Source organism: Nyctereutes procyonoides, unplaced genomic scaffold (genome assembly GCF_905146905.1).
Source record: "Nyctereutes procyonoides isolate TBG_1078 unplaced genomic scaffold, NYPRO_anot_genome, whole genome shotgun sequence".
Taxonomy (NCBI): Eukaryota; Metazoa; Chordata; class Mammalia; order Carnivora; family Canidae; genus Nyctereutes; species Nyctereutes procyonoides.
This window is the reverse complement of record NW_026575132.1, coordinates 10,817,404-10,838,485: the sequence shown is the minus strand read 5'-3', so window position 1 is coordinate 10,838,485 and position 21,082 is coordinate 10,817,404. Positions and strand designations below refer to the sequence as shown.

Genomic DNA, 21,082 nt, shown 5'->3' with positions numbered 1-21,082 from the left:
TTTGCCTGTGATTCATAGAACTTAATAGCTGGAGGGGATGCTTGAGTCTATTTTGCTCATTTTACAGATGTCTGATTCCTGGAAAGGCCATACATGGCAAAAGAGGACCCCACATTTTTGACTGTACACCATCACACAGTTTCTTTCCTTTTTTTTAAAAAAAATATTTATTCATGAGAGACACAGAGAGAGAGAGAGAGAGGCAAGGACACAGGCAGAGGGAGAGGCAGGCTCCATGCAGGGAGCCCAACGTGGGACTCGATCCCGGCTCTCCAAGATCACGCCCTGGGCTGAAGGCTGCGCTAAACTGCTGAGCCACCAGGGCTGCTCCTTAGTTTCTTTATCAGAGCTAGTTAATATGACAAAGGCCTGTGAAGGAAAGTTACTGTAACAGAAGAAAAGCAGCAGAATTTAGGGAATTCTGTCTCCCAAAGGAACGTAGAGTGAGAATTTTAAAGTTCCTGGAGAGAAAATCCCCTGAAGAAACCCCGTGATTAGACAATTTTATGTATAAAAATGTGAAGCAATGAGATAGCATAAGGAAATTTAAGTGCTATTTGAGTGCTTGAGGAAAATCTGAAAGATTTCCTTGCTAGAGGATCATAAAAGTATTATAAAAACAAAAATTTCAGTTTACTTTTTCTTATGGATACATAATTGAGAAAGAATGTTAGGTTAAATAGAGTTGGTAAATGCCACTTATATTTAAGTATGATAAAACTATAACACAAGCTTCCCACATTTAGCTGTAGTATTCTTTTTTAGTTACGTTTCCTTAGCAGTCATTTCTCTTTTTTTCATTGCTGTTTGAGTTTTAGGCAGACCTGTCTTCTGGGAAGAAGTCAACCATATTAAATACCATTAAAACAAAATGAGATAGATTTGTAAATACTGAAACAGAAAGATATCTGGATTAGTATATTAGATTTCTATTGCTATTTAACCAATTGCTACAAATTTAGTGGCTTAAAATAACACGAATTTATTGATTTGCAGTTCTTTAGGTTAAAAGTATGAGACAAGTTTCACTGGTCTAAAATCAGGTATCCGCAGGGCTGCATTCTTTTCTGGAGGCTCTAGGAGAAAATCTGTTTCTTTGCCTTTTCCAACTTCTAGAGGCCATCCACATTATTTGGCTTATGCTCCGCACCTTCCCATCTTCAAAGCAAGCAGTCTCTGACTATGCTTCCATCAGCACATCTCTTTATCTGAGACTCCTTCTGCATTCCTCTTCTACTTTTTAATTTTTTAATATTTTTAAAGATTTTATTTATTCATTCATGAGATACACAGAGAGAGGGAGAGAGAGACAGAGATACAGGCAGAGGGAGAAGCAAGCTCCATGCAGGGAGCCCGACGTGGGACTTGATCCCGGGTCTCTAGGATCAGGCCCTGGGCCGAAGGCAGGCGCCCAAACCGCTGAGCCACCCAGGAATCCCCCCTTTTCTCCTTTTTTTTTTTTAAATTAATTTATTCATGATAGGGAGAGGCAGAGACACAGGCAGAGGGAGAAGCAGGCTCCATGCAGGGAGCCGGACGCAAGACTCAATCCCAGGACTCCAGGATCGCGCCCTGGGCCAAAGGCAGGGAGCCCTGAGCCACTCAGGGATCCTCCCCCCCCTTCTACTTTTAAAGATGCTTGTGATAACCACTCAGATAACCAGGATAATCTCCCTATCTTAAGGTTAGTTGACTAGCAACTTTAATTCCCCTTTGCCATTAACCTAACCTGTTCACAGGTTATGGACATTAGAACATGGGCATCTTTGGGGACCATTATTCTGCCTAGCATATATAGTAAGTAACACAAGAAAGTTGCAAAAATAGTATGTATGGTTTTAATTCCATTTGGATTTGAAAAAAAAATATGTAGTGGTGAAAAATATGGCAAAAGATGAAATCTACTTTAAGAAAACTCTGTATTCAAAAAATGTGATTGACAGCTTTGTTCCTTCTCCAAAAGGGTTCTCAGCCCTTTTGATTGTCAGGCAGTAGGATAAAATTCAATTTACATTCAATGAAACAGTGACGGGAAGCAAAGTGTGTTTGTGTACTTACACACCCTCCCAGAGGAGTTCTCTGGTTTCTGCTGAGTATTGTTTAACTTTAATCAAGGGAACAGTTTGTTATTCCTTGATCTCTGATGGATAAACACAGATTAGATCTGGCTTCAGAATTTCTCTGTATACCATGAACTGTACATTTTCCTAAGGTTAATCACACACAAGGCATAGTACTACTTAATAATCATATTTATTATTCAAAAATAATCTTTTATTACATTAATAGCATTTATGAAATCTATTCATGTATATGTTTTGTTTACATGGTACCTTTCATCCGACTTTGAATGATTCAAATTCTAAGCTAAGCATTAGGTAGGGTATAATTTCCTCCAGATACACAGATGGCAAACGGTAAGAATTCACAGGTGAGCCGGGGGTAAACAGATGGATCTTACATCACTCCTGCTGGTATGGGCTGTTTTCAGAGGACAGTGACCATGTCATATCCTTTGCAGAAAAATCATAAATTTGGCCTGAGTATTTTTTATGGTCTACACAAATAAAACTTAATTGCCTTTTTTTATTTTCATGAGTTTTGGGGTGCCCTTAAAAATATGAATTTGTAGTTGAAATACTTTGAGTGTTTCAGTCTGCTTGTTTATATTTCTGTTTCTTTATTAAACATTGAGTTTCTAAACTGATGGGTTATGATATTTGTACCATAATTTCATGTAGCACTTTATTATTACATGGTGGATTTTGTTTTGGTTTTTTAGATTTTATTTATTCATGAGAGAGACAGAGAGAATCATAGGCAGAGGGAAAAGCAGGCTCCCTATGGGGAGCCTGATGTGAGACTCGATCCCAGGACCCTGGGATTGACTGAGCCAAAGGCAGACACTCAACCACTGAGACACCCAAACGCCCGTAAATGGTGGATTTTGAAATATATTTTAAAACCCAAATTTCTTTCTTTCAGCCTTTCATATTATGGTTTCAAATCAAGGTTGATTTGGGGAAAATACTGCTAGTTCCAATAAATAGAAAACTTTCAAATTTTAATGATGTAATTTTTTGTGTGCAATGCCGAAAAATGTAAATTAAAACCACCTGAATCTGATGCATTACTGAAGAGATTTTAGAATATTTTTCTACCTTAATTGGTATTTACATGTTTGTGTTCCAGAAGCATTTTAAAAGTAACCTTAGGGATGCCTGTATGGCTCAGCAGTTAAGCATCTGCCTTTAGCTCAGGGTGTGATCCTGGAATCCAGGGATTGAGTTCCACATCAGGCTCCCTGCGTGGAGCCTGCTCCTCCCTCTGCCTGTGTCTCTGCCTCTATGTCTCTCATGAATAAATAAATCTTTAAAAAAAAAAAAAACAGTGACCTTAAGATGTATGAAATGAGTATTTAACAAAAAGAATTTTCAGATTGAATTTCCTTCTTTATAATAAAAAAACAAAATCTGTTGCCTGACAAAGTACAGCTTAATTGTAAGTAGTCTTGTCTTCCTTTGACATTGCATTTGATGGTCAGCAGGCATTTTTATAAGCTCAGTGGACAGGCTCAGTCTAGATATTCGACTTTGGCAGGCAGGATGTGAAATAGTTGAAATAGTTTCACTGCATATTTATTGTCCAATGAATGTGCACTTGTTAGAGGGCTGCCTTTTTTTTTTTTTTCTTCCAAATCTGAGGAATGAAGTAGCACAATATTCTTTCCTTGCTCTTTGTGATTACCTGTGTTTTGCCATTTAGGTCTTTACATACCTTTTGTAAAGAAGAAATGATTTGGTGATGGAGTGCTCCCCCTGACCGATGGACTCAAAGAAGAGAAGGTAAAACCATTTCTTCTTCTCCCTTACTCTTCTGGCAAAACACAATAAGTAATTCCATATATGCGTAGCTTCTCTTCAGTTTAATTTTCTCATTCATGGTTATTTAATAGGGATAGTGACATTTATGTTGATTGGCAAAGAGAGAAAGATTTTAAATCTGAATAGTGATAAGCTTTGTTGCTAGTTTCTTATGTTTATAAAAAGGCACAAAGTGTTACCATTGCAAAGTCAATTTTTTTTCTCTCAAATAATTTCAGGTCTTCACACATAGCCTTATTAATTGTAATCCTCTTCTATCGTTAGAAAACTGGATTAAGTTTGTGGTTTTCCTTTCATAAAACCATAATTATGCCTAATCTTAATTGAGAGGAATATTATTTAGCCAAAAGTAGAGAAGTTTATAGGTATTATAAAATAAAATAAAAAAACTTTCTGTGCTTCATTAAAATTGGCATCAGTGTTCTAGAGAAAGGAAACTATCATCGGTGGCAACAGAGGGAAACTTGGTAGAAAGGAAACCTAGTATATCTTACTATGCCTTTTTCTTAGAAGGAGAGGCAGTTATGGTGTGGTCATTATTATGAAGTTGAGTGTCTTGTGTTCTTTGAACCAGAGTCATCTCATGGATAGAATTCTTTGGCTGGAACATGAGTAAAGCATGGAAGATTTTATATTCCTGATAAAAATTTGATACTTAAAAGTTTAAATAAAAATTATAGAGCTTACTCAGTGTAAAGTAAAATATGTATCTCTATTCCTTCTTATAAAATACTTTTTTTAACACATTCAAAACTAAAATTTTAACATGTCCCAACTTGGGACATGTTATAACTTTATTATATAAACAAGGAGTTAATATATGGAGAAGATAAAATCTTAAAATTCTGTGCTATTAAATCTAAAACTTCAAAAAGTAGTATAGGTTTTGTTTGCTTCTTAGATAGAGATAAGTAATTTGTGAATTTAGATTGTCCTCAAGCCTTTTATGTAAATAGTTGTTTTATCTCTGCTCCTGTGTGCTAACCAAAGTATGAAAACAGGTGATAAACTATCGATCCAGTCACCCACATGCTGATAAAAGGTGCAGATCTAATGAAATCAGTTAAGAACCCCCAAAATACAATTTTAATTGCAGGAACAAGCTATTTTTCTTAATGTTTATAGCTCAACAGAGGCAGAAGGATCCAAAGAAAGAGGCCTGGTCCATGTGTGGCAGGCAGGATCCTATTCTGTAACACCAGAGAGATTGCCAGGCTGGGGAGGAAAGACTGTTCTTCAAGCAGCCCTTGGAGTGAAGCATGGAGTTCTTCTGACTGAAGGTATTGAAAAGAATGGCTTAACAAATACTAACTGAAATGCTAACAGTACCTGGGTGTGTAAGATCAGGTCAGAGTTACTGGATACCAGGAATGCTTAATGAAGTTTGCTGGAGCTTATACTCTTTGTGTTTTCAAAATACATTCTTACTCCTTTTATCAAAAATCAGATTGGTTTTTAAATTTAAAATCTATCATAACTAGAATAAAAGAATCATAGTTTCTAAATTTTATAGCAATAAGTACATGAAAAATTAAGTTTTGAAAGATTACCTGTTCAGAAACTCTTTTGTTGTACCATTGTTCATTAAATGTATCAGAATAATAATGCTAATAATAGCTAGTGTTTATTAAACAATTACAAGTGCCTGGCAGCACACTGAGTACTCTGTGTGTAACACTTCACTGAGTCTTCACAACCACCTTGTGAGGTGGGCTGCTGTTCATGTTCCCACTTCATAGATGAGGAAACTGAAGGTCAGGAGGTTAAATAATTTCCCCAAGCCCATACAGCTATTGGAGTGTCAATCAGGATTAGAATTCAGAGTCTGATTTCAAAGCCTGCTTTTTTTAAGCCACTTGGCTATACTGCCTCAGTACAGTTTTTCCCAGGCATTAACAGTAGCTCATAAGAACATGTAATAAAATAAATCTATAACAGAAGCATAAGCTATAATTTATAGAGAGAGTTGCTTTTAATTTAATAGCAATTTACCAACTCAGTGGCAAATTAGGTTTGAGCCAGGACTGCCATTAACTAATTTATAAATTTCTGTTCCATAAGCATTTATTAAGTATTCAATAATGCTTTGATATTTTCCTCGTTAGGAGCTAAGGGAAGACAAATTCTAAGAAGCAAAGCTTAAATCTGACCTTGGTAATTCTGTGGGGTAAACATGGATTTCTTTCCAGCCTCTTTATTATTATATATTTTATTATAATAATATAGAATAATATTCTTATAGTAATTATATAATAGTAATAGTATAGTAATATTATTATTATTAGGCCAGAACTTGGAAAAAGCATTATTGTAAAAATGTGAACCATATTTAGTCAATCCCTGCTCTACGGATTTCAAAATACATCATTCGCAGACATATATAAGTGGAATTCTGTTATTTTATTTACCCTCCAGTAAGATATTTAGGATCCCTTCATGAACATGATCTTTAAACATCTAGAATCATTAAGGTGGGATACCTGAGGGAAAGCATTTAAAAAATATATAATTGTTCATGTTTACACAGCGTCCTGGTTTTAAGTATCAAAGCTACAAAAAAAAAATCTCATCTCACATAAGTGTGTAGTTTGAAATGGCAAAAAGATCTCCAGTGCTATCTTTTCTACTGATGGAATGAATGCTCGAAAATTTCAAGCTTGTCTCTTTGACTGTCAGCTCATGATTCAGGGAGGACACTTCCCTGAATCACTATTTTTGAGGTACTTCAGGTGTAAAAAGGGAGGAGTTGTCTAAATACCATTTCTTTGTACTATTTCTCTCTAGTGGAATGATATTCATTGAAAGAGTTGGTGAGCTGTTGCAAGTGTATATTGCTGTATCCTTTGGGAAAAACGTTTAAAAGATCTTAACCAACGAGCTTATTTTCTCAGCGCTCTTTATCCAAACTGGGAATTCCCTAAGAAAAGCTCATGTCTTCCCTTTAGCCACTATTGTGTTCCTTCTTACATAGATGTTCTGGATAGTTCACTTGAGTATATAAATATATTTGCTGTGTATAATAGGCCAAAGATAATGTATTTTTTTCATCATCAGCTCAGGTGCTTCTTTGTGGAGAAAAGACTACTAGAAATTTACTCCGTTATTTATTACTTTTAAAAAAAGGAGGAGTCTCTGGTCATATGGAAAAGAAGGGGTAGTAGATGTGTCTGAGTGTTTTTCAAAACTCATGTCCAAGTCTTTGTTCCATTTGAGTTTCATAGCTAGCACAGGCCATATGCATATGTCCTCAAACTGCCACGGTGGTGCAGTGAGATCATGACCTGGTAGGACACGTGGACAGAAACAAGTCCTTATCTTTCATGTGCCCAACTCGTCGGCCCTTCCATCGTACTGTTAGAGCCACCCAGTTGCCCTTCATTCTAAAGCTAGCCAGTCATAGCTTTATTAGGTTTTTCGCTTTGTTTCATTATGGTGATATGTTTCTTAAACAAATGACACTTCAGAAACCCTATATAGTACACAGTATGTATTATATATAACATTTAAAATTATACATAAAATTGTATACATCAGGAAGACAGCCATGTCTTGTTAACACTGGTGCTTTCTTACAACCTGGAAGTGTAAACTTGATTTCTTAGTTTTGGCCAAAATGAATCTCTAATATTTTTATGCTACTGCATAATCTTCTGCTGCTCTGACTTAAAAGAAGCAGTGAACGTTACAGATATTAGCAAATGTGTCTATTTTATCCTTTGTTCATTTTATCTTATCATGGTCATTATTTTGTCTTTGAACACCTGAAATCTGCTCCTGTAATAGCCTACAATGATAGCCATTAGTAGTGGATCCATGTAGGACTTGGCAGGATGAAGCTGAAGGAAAGGAGCAATAACCCTTCATTTGAAAGTGGCCTCCTGCAGTTGGTAGAAGTGGTCACTATTTCTCAGAATGTTAAAAGATAATGTTTGTTAAAAGATGAATAAATGTGAGACATAATATGCTTGAACCAAAATCTTTATAACTGTGCTTTTGAAAATTAATACCAAACCAAACCAGCCCTATTTTGTTAAACATAGAGGGACTAGAGATTTGCTGATAAGATTTCTAGTTAATTCACTAATTCCCTCCTTTTTTTTTTTTTTTTTTTTTTAATCTTCAGATGGTGAGGTCTACAGCTTTGGGACTCTTCCCTGGAGAAGTGAGCCGGCAGAGATTTGTCCAAGTTGCCCCATTCTAGAAAATGCCCTGATTGGGCAATTTGTCGTTACTGTGGCATCAGGGAGTTTCCACAATGGAGCAGTAACAGAAAGTGGTGTAGCATACATGTGGGGGGAGAACTCTGCAGGCCAGTGTGCAGTAGCTAACCAGCAGTATGTTCCGGAACCAAATCCTGTCAGCATTTCTGATTCTGAGACCAGTTCTTTGTTAGCAGTCAGGATTTTGCAGTTGGCATGTGGTGAGGAGCACACACTGGCATTATCAATAAGCAGAGAGATTTGGGCATGGGGTACCGGTTGTCAGTTGGGTCTCATTACCACTACCTTCCCGGTGACAAAGCCACAAAAGGTGGAACATCTTGCTGGGCGAGTAGTGCTACAAGTTGCCTGTGGTGCGTTCCACAGCTTAGCACTTGTACAGTGCCTCCCTTCCCAGGATCTGAAGCCAGTCCCAGAAAGATGCAACCAGTGCAGCCAACTCTTGATTACCATGACTGACAAAGAAGACCATGTGATTATATCAGACAGTCACTGTTGCCCATTAGGTGTGACACTATCAGAATCCCAGGCAGAAAACCAGGCCAGCACTGCCATCAGCCCCTCCACTGAAACCCTTGACAATCAAGGAGAAGTATTCGAGAACACACTTGTAGAAAATGAGCTGCCTGTTGCTACTGATACAAACCTTGGAAATGTTCAGACCATGGGTGGTGATGCCATATCCTCCCAACAAGAAATCATGGGAACAACTGAAATTCCTTCTGCCCGAAATACACCATCATACCCTGATACTCAGGCAGTAAATGAGTACATGCAAAAACTGTCAGATCATTCAGTAAGAGACAACTCAGAGAACGGCAAAAAGCCAATGCCATCTCAGGTACCTGCTAAATTTTATAATATAAAGGTGTTTCTGGTGTTATGAGTTTTTCTTTAGCAACTTTAAAATGCTTTAGGCTTGAGTTTGACTATAAATCTGTTTTATCATGTAATCCTAGATAAGAGAAAACCTGGATTAATTCAAAATTACTCCTTATGTTCAAATTCTGCCCTTGAAGATGTTGAAAGATGTTATATTGGGCTTCTTTTATCAATAGCAAAATCTCATTTATTTTTTCTAGTACTTTTTTCCCATGGCTAAATGTTCTAAATTTTGGTGGGCTCCTGAATGCTGTTATTTTTTTCCTGAATACTTTTAATATAACTATATATTTGCAAAGATTTGTCTCACCTGTATTTGTACCACTCCGGATTCTTTAGAGAGTAGTCCTTTTTTTTTATCAGGGAAGGTTGCTATGTGATAGATCCCTCAACGGGAGACAGACCTAAAAAATACCTCCTAGTGTTAAATATTGTTTAAAGTTTTTTCAGCTTGTATCTGTCGTCCTTACTGGGCTTTGTTGTGGGGCAGGGGCTTAATATTTTCTTCATCTTATTTAAGCTATTCTCATTTTGAAAACTTGTAGAGAAAAGCTGTTTACCAGAAGCATACAGTAAAGTTTGAGTCTCTCTGATTAAAACAAATTGTTTTAAAAGGATAATTTGTTTTTTACTCTTCATGTAAGCCTTTCAGTTTTGCTTTTACCGACATTCTAAGATAAGAAAATGAAAAAACCAAAAACCTCTAATCATCAAAGAACTGTCCTGTGGTGTTTTTTCAGGTTTTTGAAACCACATACCTCTTGATACTTTATTCTTGTTTTTCACTCTGTCAGGATGAGAACATGGCTTAGAGGTATTTTTAGAAATAGTTTTTATTTCACAATTAACTCATTGAACCTTGTGGATATCTGATTTTTTTTTTCAATTAAGAGTAAGCTGTTTGGAGAAAGATACTATTAGAATCTAAACAAAACAAAAATAATGATTTAATAGGAATGCACATAGAACATTCTTAGACTTGAACATGCTTATCAGAAATTTGGACTTTGACTTTTTAGAAGTCATTCTGCTAATTAAATTTGAAGTTAAAACTTCACTGTATACAGTTTTTTGATTAATAGATTTTATTGAAATTACATTGTCCTATGGATTTATTTTGTTAAACATGTAAATTTTTTGTTGCCTATGCTAATTTAGACAATGTCTGTCTATACTAAGTATAATTCAATTTTTCTAAATAATGTCTCAATCAGACATTTAATTCACTAGGAATTTATGTAGTCTAGGACAAAGTTTTTTTCCTCTGGCCAAAAATAACAAAGAGTATCTCATTTTTGTGAAATAAACCATAGTATTTGGCAATGAAGTATATATCTTATAATTGAATTTCATTATTGCTTAACTGGGACTCCTAAAATTATGTCTTTCATCAAAATTGCTGGCTATGTATTTTTGTTTTTTTGATTTATTTATTTTATGTATTGTTAAACAATTAAGTAGAACAGCCAGTAAGAACAATAATTTAAAGTTTATTGAAGGTAGAATTTTGTGACTTTCTTTTTATCTATTGGTAAGAACCCCCTAAAATATTCACCCGTAAATACCATTCGCTGTTTCTATTATGAGCCTTTATACACAAAGGGTGAAAATAATGACGTTAATTCTTAACAAGTTATCAGGAACTGTATTGCCAAGGGATTAATAGATTTGTATTTATCTTTTGCTTGATATGGTATATTTGTTTTGTTGAATATTTAATTAAAGACTCATTTGCTTCTCTGAATTTAGTATTTAATTCAACAAAATGTATTGAGTACCCTCTACAGTTCAGGTGCTGTGCAGGAAACGGGAGTTATTTCCTTTAAGAGAATCAGAAGTCAATGTCAAAAAACTTGTTTTGTTATGGCTTTCAATTCAGGACAAATTAAGGAATGTATATATACTCCTTGGGACCTTTGGACACCATAGGAAGGGAATTTTTCAAAATGACCTATGCTGATAAGCTAAAAGCTTTTTTTGTGTTTATAGTAGTTACATTTAATGACTTTCCTTTAAGTAAACAGTGGTGCTTGACTGCTCAGAGTGAGTTTCAACTGATTTTTTACTAAGATTTTAGAAAACTTTAGTTTGACTTTCAAATACAGCTATGAATGCCACAAAGAACATTGGTCCCAAATGTTTAATTATTAAACCTACCACATTTACTCTGTCATAATGAGAGCCAAGTAATCCTTCAGCTTACATGGCCTCTGAGTCATGGAGAATAACATTCATGAGGCAGTGGAAACACTTCAGTTTAAGAACATAACTTGGGGGCAGACAGATCAGAGGTCTGTCTGTATATGCTATATCTAAATTACCATTTATAAAATATTTTAGGAAAAGCATTTAAAAACATTTTTCCCCCGGTATTTCTTAGTATCAGTCTGTGTAAATCTTCCTAATAAATAATCAATAATACTACTTTATTTATCTTATGTATCGTTAGCCTTTTCAAGCTTATATCCAGGGCTGTCACAGTGCACCTTGTTTTAAAGGCTAGGTTTTCCAGACCTTTCTTCCCCTCTCCCCTTCTGTGCTTAATTTTATTAAAGCAGCTGGAGGTTATTTTTGAATAGCATGGAAAAACACAATACTCAAAAGGAAATACTTCTGATAAGGAACTGTATTTTGAGTACTCTTTTCCATATAATGTGTTAAATCCTGTACTAAGAGGGGACACCTTTAAGTTGAAGATAAAGAGACCTTTGTTTTAGAATCTTAAATTTGTAAATAGTGACGGTTTTTGTTAAACTTTATTTTTGTTGATTGCTTGTTGTATAAGGGATTATATTTTTATATACTTTTTTGTGTGTATATTTTAGCCTCTTGTAGAAGAAGCAGTTCCTAATCTTCACAGCCCACCAACCACAAGCACCTCAGCCCTAAACAGCCTAGTAGTCTCTTGTGCATCTGCTGTTGGTGTGAGAGTGGCTGCTACATATGAAGCTGGGGCCTTGTCTCTTAAGAAAGTTATGAACTTTTATAGTACGGCCCCTTGTGAACCTGGAACTCAGGCAGGCAGTAGTTCCATAGGTCCAGAAGGTCTGAAAGATAGCAGAGAAGAACAGGTTAAACAGGAATCAATGCAAGGAAAGAAAAGTTCAAGTCTCGTGGATATCCGAGAAGAGGAATCAGAGGGAGGCAGCCGAAGACTCTCCCTCCCTGGATTGTTGTCCCAAGGTAAGGAAATAGCCAGGTGAATTGACTTTTGGTAAATCCAAAATGCTCCTGACATCATGTATTATATTATAATAAATTGGTAGCTTTCCTAATTGCTAACGCTGACATATTCAGATATCAAAATTTATTTAATTTTGGTCATGTAGGTGGTTTTAAAAGAAAGTTACATGTTTTCCCCTGCTTTAAAAATAACTGTAGAACCTAACTTTTCTGTGATGGTTGCTTCTGCTTCTGTACCTTACTATGAATCTTACTATATTGTTCTGAAATGTAGTAACAGCCTCCTTATATGATAGTTGGGGCCTGTAGTGATGAAGAGTGATGAAGTCATGGATGTGACCTTTGTTAATTAAGTGGGGGATTCACTGTATTTGGCCTGAAAGTGGAGATAATTTTAAACTTCAATAAAAGGAAAGCTCATTTCTGATACAATTAGCAACAAACTTCTTAGAATATTACTATTCTTACCCAGTTGGTTCTTCAACATTTCTCAGTTGGTTCAGGAATCTCAGTCATCTAGACTTTTGTTTCTCGAACTGTGACCTACAGACCAGAAACAACAGCAGTAACTGGGGATTTGTTAGAAATGCAGGATCTCCAGTTTCACTCCACAAACACTGAATTGGAGTAGGTGTTGTATAACAAGATTCCCAGGTGACTGGTGTACACATTAAAGTTTGAGCAACATTGGATTTAGACCAGGAATTGGTAAACTTTTTCTGTAAAGAGCAAAAGTAATATGATTTGTGGGCCATACAGTCTCTGTTATATAACTATTCAGCTTTGCCATTGTTGCTTAAGAGTAGCCATAAATAATACATAAATGAGCAAGGCTATAAATATATATATTCAAACAAAACTTTGTTTACCAAAACAGTCAGTGGGCTGTATTTGACCTATGGTCTATGGTTACCAGCCCCCAGTTTACATCATTTTGTGCAAAGCTTTAAAATTAGGAATCCTACCTTGCACTTCTACTTAGTTATGGCACTGTTGTGCCACTGAGCACTTCCATTATTCTGCCTTCTAATTCTCATTGCCACTAGATTTTCAGCTTTCAAATAAAACCCTTAGTCCTTAGTGTGTGCATGATGTGTATGTGTTAATAAGAAGAGAGCCTATGTATTAAGTCTGAAGGAGAACTTTGTGCTAAAATTTTCTTATTCTGAAATGTCCTTTAGTATTTTTAGCATAAATATATTTGAGATCTCCTGGAACCACCAATGTGTGGAATATTGATTTTTGTCATGTCATTGGGGCATTGAAATGTACAATCCCACTAACAGACTTCTTTTCTTTGGTTAAATTTTAGTTAGTTTTATGTGCACTCTTTTTCTTTCTCTCTTTTAAAATTATCTGAAATACGTCTTTGAGGGAACTTCAAGTAGGTTTATTTGAGTGTCTATATGAACAAGTGGATGGCACGCTTACCAGAAAAGATACTGATTGTAGCTAGTGATGATCACCTTTTTGTGGCCCTCAAGTTAATGACCAACTCTGCATTTAGTGACATTTGATGATTTTCTTCAAAACATATCCTGCCACCAAATCAATGTACAAGATTTACATAGCATTGTATGCCATTATTATAATTTTGAATGCTATAAAACATTTTTTAAAACATTGTTTAAGTCCTCTATAAAATAATTTGAAATAGGCAGGCAAAATTCATAAGTTTTTTAGTGCTTCCCATTCATAATCTTTTTTCCCCACCATGGAAACTTGAAAATTGGGCAGCCCGGGTGGCCCAGTGGTTTAGCACTGCCTTCAGCACAGGGTGTGATCCTGGAGACCTGGGATTGAGTCCCACGTCGGGCTCCTTGCATGGAGCCTGCTTCTCCCTCTGCCTGTGTCTCTACTTTCTCTCTCTCTCTGTCTCATGAATAAATAAATAAAATCTTAAAAAAAACTTGAAAATTTTATATCTAAAATAAGTCCTTTATTATAATATTTACAATGTTTGAACATAGATCTTGACTTGGAAAGACTTAACTCTGCTTTGAAGTGGAAAAATTCTCAGCCCTAGTGCAGTATTTTGTTAAGCGTATTCTTTAGAATGCAAGTTCCATAGGGTGTCATATAGACATTCTATATAACATTAAGTGTTATACAGAAAGGGATTCTCTGGCCAAGTGCTTTGGAAATGGGGCTGAGTTAAACAAATCTAAATAGGCCTTTTAATTGCAGGACTTGTCAGGGCCTTTAGCATGCTAATGTGTGTGAATCTACAGGGCAGATAGTATGGAGGATAGAATGTAGTAGGCAGCATTTAGCAAACTCATCTCACTATTAAATCCCCATTTTTCCAGAAAACCTATAGAATATGCTTCACAAATACCATGTTAGTGTATTTCTTTTGACAATCAACAATCGGTCAAAATGATATCTTTTTGTCTCACCCATCTTACTCCTTCATTCCATCTCTGCCTTGTTTTCAGTTTCCCCCAGGCTCTTAAGAAAAGCTGCTCGGGTAAAAACTCGGACAGTGGTTCTGACACCCACATACAGTGGAGAAGCAGATGCACTCCTGCCTTCTCTTAGAACAGAAGTGTGGACCTGGGGAAAGGGAAGGAAGGACAGCTGGGTCATGGTGATGTTCTGCCGAGGTGAGTGTTGCCTATATTTACTGTTAGCAGTTGGCTTTAACACATAAATCTCTCTCCTGTGAAAGACTCTAAATCGTTAACATGGATTTATAAAAACCAAACAGATCTGTCACATTAGTTTTGAATTTGTACCTGATAATAAAGGACTTAAGTATCTATGGTGTACCTTCCATCTCTTCTTTGATGTATATTCATTTTGGAACAGAGAGGGATGTTTGGGATAAGATTGTATTTTATTGAGACACTTAAATAGCTCAGTTGTTTTACTTTAATAAAAGAGCTAACATTTTTTTTTTTTACCTGAAAGGTGTCCTTCTGTGGCTGCCAAAATAACTGTAATAGCAATATTAAACCATTAATGCATATCAAGTAAAAACTGTTGCTTTGCATAAGAACTCATGATATAAAAAATTAGATATTTGTGAAGGTTTGTAATGGAATGATTATCTAAAACAGCCAGGTAATGCAAGTGTCTCTCATCTTAGCAAAGTGAAGACATTAAACGAACAGACAGACAAAAAGACTTCTCTCTCTGGTTACAGTTCATTGTGTCCTAAGAATACTCTCTGCCAAAATGAATCAGCAGGTTTTGATTCTTAACAGATTCTGAATTATGGTTGCTAATTAGTGACTGGCTGACAAAGATTAAATTAATAATCATCTAAAATTTTTGATAATAGTAGTAAGTTGAATATATATTCAATATTTTTATTTTAATGCTTTCTTTTGAAATGTTTATTTTTACTTCAGAGTACTTATTCTGTAATTTGAAAAAGGTCGTGATTTTTTTGAGCCTTCTTACATTGAGTTTGTATGTGTATGTTTTTCTTTAAGGCTTCAACCACTGTGTGTAAAATGTCTGGATGGTAAAGAAGTAATCTATCTGGAGGCAGGTGGTTACCATTCTCTTGCACTTACTGCGAAATCCCAGGTAGGAGACAAACTGTTAAAAGCTATCTTAATTTTGTGGAAGGTTAACATGACCAAATTGGACGTTCATTTTTTGAGTGTTTGCTATGTGTCAGGCAATAAAACCATATCTTACTTGATCCTTCTAATATTTTACATTGCATTGTATTATTCCTGTTTTACAGATGAAGAAAGGGAGATTTAGAGAAATTATGTAACTCGGTAAAGTCATACGTGGGATAGTAAATAGTACGTAGAGTCAACACTGATCTGCCTAATGAAGGTTTCCATAATGTGTTCATATTGAAAAATAAAATTCAAGATTTTCCAGAGTATTGATGATTTTTTTTTGGTATTAATGAATTTTCATTTGTTTTTTGCTGAAAAAAAATCTGTAAGTAAGATACTAAGAAAAGAAAACAAAAGGTATTTCTCTTAAAATGGGACTTCAGTGTGACCTCCAGAATCACTTAAAACCACACCCAGATACATAAATCCTGCATACATTATGCATCATAAATACATAAATATATACATAATGTATGCAACATAAATCCTGCATACATTATACATCATAAATACATAAATACATACATAAATACATAAAGTAGTTGTTTTAAGTTTTTTTTGTTAAGATTTAATTTTTGTACACACAACTTGGGGCTGGAACTCACAACCCTGAGATCAGGAGTCACACACTATGGACTAAGCCAGCCAGGTGCCCCTAAGTTGTTTTTAAATATATTCACATAAAATAAACATAAAAATTGCTAACTTTTATATATATATATATATATATATATATATATATATATATATATATGGCAAAACAAAAAACGTACTTAAACTGTACTTAAACTTAAACTGTAACAAAAAAGCTGTTACAGTTAAAACTAACTGTCTGACTCATTTCAGCTCAGGTCATGTTCTCAGGGTTGTGAGATTGAGCCCTGTGTCTGGCTCTGTGCTGGGTGTGGAGCCTGTTTAAGATTCTCTCTCTCTCTCCCTCTTCCTCTGACCCTCCCACTTGCTCACATGCTTTCTAATAAATAAATAATATAGCTCTGTACTTATTGACATTGAAAAATTTCAGGGAATAGCATTAAAGAAAAACATTAGGTCTCAAGACAAAAATTAGTATAGTCTCTTTTTTTTTTACATTTTATGTCTACATTATATACAGTAGATATTAAAATTTCTAGAAGTATGTGTGTGTGTGTTCCCAAAACAAAATAGCAGATGTCTCTAAGTGATCCATTTATCAGTTTTCACTTTCTTTTCATTTCTTTGTTCTGTGACAGTCTTGTATGGTGACCATGAATTGCTTTTAAAACCAGAAGAAACAAAACCATTTTTTTTTTTTTATGAAAGTCACACAGAGAGAGAGAGAGGCAGAGACATAGGCAGAGGGAGAAGCAGGCTCCATGCAGCGGGAGCCTGACGTGGGACTCGATCCCGGGTCTCCAGGATCGCGCCCTGGGCCAAAGGCAGGCGCCAAACCGCTGCGCCACCCGGGGTTCCCCACAATAACTCTTTGTATATGAAAAGTGTTTTAGTCATTTCACAATACTCCTATCTCTAGAAAAAGAGTCATGATCAATTTTTCTTTTTAGCACTTACCTTTTTTTTTTTAATTTTTTATTTATTTATTTATTTTTTATTTATTTATGATAGTCATACAGAGAGGGGGGGGGGCAGAGACACAGGCAGAGGGAGAAGCAGGCTCCATGCACCAGGAGCCTGACGTGGGATTCGATCCCGGGTCTCCAGGATCGCGCCCTGGGCCAAAGGCAGGCGCCAAACCGCTGCGCCACCCAGGGATCCCTTACCTTTCTTTTTTATCACTTTCTTTGTAAGAAGCAGTATAGGATAATTCCTGGGATTCAATCCAGGCTCCGCCACTTATAAATTTGTGACTTCTCTGAGCCAGTTTTCTTACCTGTTAAGAAAGGATTGTCATGAGAATGAAACATTAATACAAAGGAAGTGTTAAGAACAGTGCTTGGCAGATAGTAAACACCTGAGAAATGGTAGTTATTGTTAACTCTTGGACTCTATCTTCCTATGTACTGTGATTATCTCTGGTCTTGTTTAAAATTAATTTTCTCAGTATCTTTAAAGAATGTAAATAATGTATGTGTAACTATTGGTGTATGTGTGTATGTATACACATAAATACACATATATGTATATGTTGTTATAGAAGTTCAGAAATGACAAGCAAAGTCAGATTCACAACTCTTAACCTACTTTCCTATGATTTTCTAATAGGTTTACTCATGGGGTAGCAATTCCTTTGGTCAACTTGGACATTATGATTTTCCAACAACAGTTCCTCGTCTTGCAAAGGTATTTTTGAGAACTTGATTTTTATAGCAACTTCTTTCAGAATTTTAAGTTATTGCACTTTATATTTATTTCTCCACTTTGTGTTTGAAAAAATTAAGAGAATTCTATATTTTGATATACTTAAAAGTTTTTTTTCAAGCCATGAAGCCCTTTATTTTCAAGCTAAATGTTCTTTTTTAAATGATGTTTATATTTTTTTGTTCATTAAATATTCATAGTCCTTTGCCTTTATTTAAAAAATAAAAATGAAAGCTCTTTGTCTTAAAACAAATGTTTCTAGGACTATCATGTTGACTTCTGAGTTTTATCCTACCAAATAATGCCTACTCTTTGACTTTTACATAACATTTGGTGGTAGTATTTTTTTTTGGTTTTTGTTGTTTTTTTACATATATAGTCATAGTAATAAAACCTCTTTGTAAATCTTTTCATTTTCTGTAGTGAAGCTAAAAGTATAGATGATTTCTTTGCTATTGTATGAATTGGTTTTAGTTTATGTAATGCTATTCAGTGATTGGTAGCTTCTAGTCCCCTTGATGCAGTTCTAGAAAACTGTTTCTCAGTCCTTTTTTTCCTGCCCCCAACCCTCTGGATTCTCATCAGTAGTACTGGTTCCTGATAGAAAATTTGTAGTTTTTTAGAGGATAGAAGGTGAGGAGTACACATGGCGCTAGCCTAACAGAATGGAGTATGGAGCTCATCATATGTAGTTTGATTTTGGTATCAGTCTGTCCCCAAGACATGCCTCCTCCACTGAGAGCAACAGAGACTAAAAAAAGATAGTTGCCTCAAGTTCAGGAACATGATTCATGTATAAACTCTGGATAATACATATTGTAGTAATTCATGTTTTCAGAGTGCACTGTGATCCATTACTTCATAAGACTTTTACATGCTTTTTTACATCCAGCGAACTTCATTTTACTGAGAGGGAAAGACTTAAATAAAACATTAGGCAACAGTTATTACTTTCTAGTCCCAATCTTAAATGTTTCCAGTACAGAGATTTCAGTGGTAAGGTATTCAATTACTAATATTATATAACAAAATATATGGTAAATCATGGTCTCTTGTTTTTCACTTCAGTAAAGTAGAACATACATTTATTCTCTTTTTTTTCTTAAGATTTTTAATTTATTTATTCATGAGAGACAGAGGGGGACGGGGCAGAGACACAGGCAGAGAGAGAGAGAGAGAAGCAGTCTCCCTGCAAGGAGCCCGATGTGGGACTTGATCCCGGATCCTGGGATCACACCCTGAACCGAAAGCAGAGACACTCAACTGCTGAGCCACTCAGGCATCCCAAACATTCATTTATTCTTACCAAGGAAAATTCTGTGACATAGAATAGAGAAATCAAGTTTCTGTGTGACACTATATTAGTTTCATTACTCATTAACTGTACATACAAAAATTACAGTATCAGGATTTTGGTTTTTTTTTTTTTTTTAATTTGTGGGAAGGATAAGAAAAACATTCTGACGTCACTTTAATCTGTGAATTAAAAGTCAGGGTAGAATGAGACCTGAATTAGTTTTGATTGAGACTAAGAAAAAAGACTCTTGTCTTCTGCAAACATTTTAATCCATTTTTTATAAAATTAGCAGGAAGCCAGTTATTTGGATAGCCTGAATTTGAGAAGATAATGTCATGCCAGGAAAGAATAACTATAAAGTAGCAGAGGCTTGCATCACACACACTCAATCATCAAATCACCTAGGATTTGGAGTCTATCTAGACAAAATCTAACAGATAAGAGGGATTTTGCTTATCAGTATAGAAGTCACAGCTAAAGCTGGGGCTGGAGGTTGGGGCAGTAGTTTTCATAGCAGAACACTTTCTTCAGATGAAATCTTACATGTATCCCAAACATAAAACAGATAAACATGGAACTACTTTAGTTGAAGGATGGAGGGGAATGAGGGCAGAGCTTTGACACCTGCCTTTGCATGGTGCCTCCTGAATCATTACATGGAATCCTAAGGATTGAAAACCATTGGTTTAAGGCAGTGGTTCTTAAACTTTTGCACACATCAGCATCATTTGGAGAGCTTGTCAAACCAGATTGTTTCATCCCCAGTAGGGCCTGGAGAGTTTGCATTTCTAACATGTTGTAGATTATTGCTGCTGCTGCAAAGACTGCTTGTTGAGAACCACTGGTCTAGGGGATCCCTGGCACGGGCTTCTAAGGGGTCCTGTCTGTTTCAACAACCTGGGAGTTGGTACAGTGAAGTCACATCAGAGAGGCAGCGAGTTCCAAGTGGGAAAACTGAATTTAGCACCCAGTGATTTAACTGTTAGAATGGAATTTTGCCTTGTTCAATTTTTACTTTCCATCTTGATTTTTGGGCAGTCAAATGTGAATAGTAAAAGGTGTGTCCTAATTGTCCGAATAGGGTTCTAGAAGTGTCTGTGGCTCCTGATTGTAGTACAGGCTAAGCCCTGTAGAGCCTTCCAAAAATAAGTATTAAAAAATTAGATCTATGTTTTTTCCTTTTTAAATCCCAGTTTTTCAGATTTTTTAAAGACAATCTAGTTCTAAATTTAAAAGCCGAACCCAGGATTCCTTCTTATCTCTGCATGGGTGCTCAGTTGATCAGGTACATTACTGGGTAAGTTTGCCCTTTTGAGATATGAATGACTTTGCACCACACTGTTTAAAAAGTAAACTAACATTTCCATTCTGGTGGATCTGAATTTCTACTTAATTCTTTCTTTCATTTTGGACAGATGATATTTTGCTGTCGTTACAGGTGAGCAGTGAAAATGGAGTCTGGAGTGTCGCTGCCGGCCAGGATTATTCCCTGTTCTTAGTGGATACAGAAGACTTCCAGCCTGGGTTGTATTACAGTGGCCGACAGGACCCTGCAGAAGGTGACCACCTTCCAGAGAATCACAGTGGCACTAAGACTCCAGTACTTCTCTCCTGTAGTAAGGTGAACAGGAATTGGATCCTAAGGCCTTTTGTAACACATGAGCAGTCTTTTGTTTTTGTTATTATTTGTATATATGCCTGTTATTGTCTCTGACTACTGTATTTAAAAATTGC

The 21,082-nt window shown here is 35.8% G+C and overlaps 1 protein-coding gene across 1 annotated transcript in view; it reads left to right on the top strand.

Annotated features, from left to right (window-relative positions):
* The window catches only part of ALS2 (alsin Rho guanine nucleotide exchange factor ALS2), a 70,081-nt gene that overhangs the window by 10,082 nt on the left and 38,917 nt on the right, over positions 1 to 21,082 (top strand). Inside the window, 9 exon segments of the mRNA XM_055345262.1 lie at positions 3,766 to 3,845; positions 5,010 to 5,164; positions 8,008 to 8,945; positions 11,812 to 12,169; positions 14,608 to 14,730; positions 14,733 to 14,775; positions 15,610 to 15,706; positions 17,956 to 18,033; positions 20,787 to 20,969. Of these exon segments, the coding sequence (XP_055201237.1) occupies positions 3,826 to 3,845; positions 5,010 to 5,164; positions 8,008 to 8,945; positions 11,812 to 12,169; positions 14,608 to 14,730; positions 14,733 to 14,775; positions 15,610 to 15,706; positions 17,956 to 18,033; positions 20,787 to 20,969 (1,995 nt within the window). The 5' untranslated portion in view covers positions 3,766 to 3,825.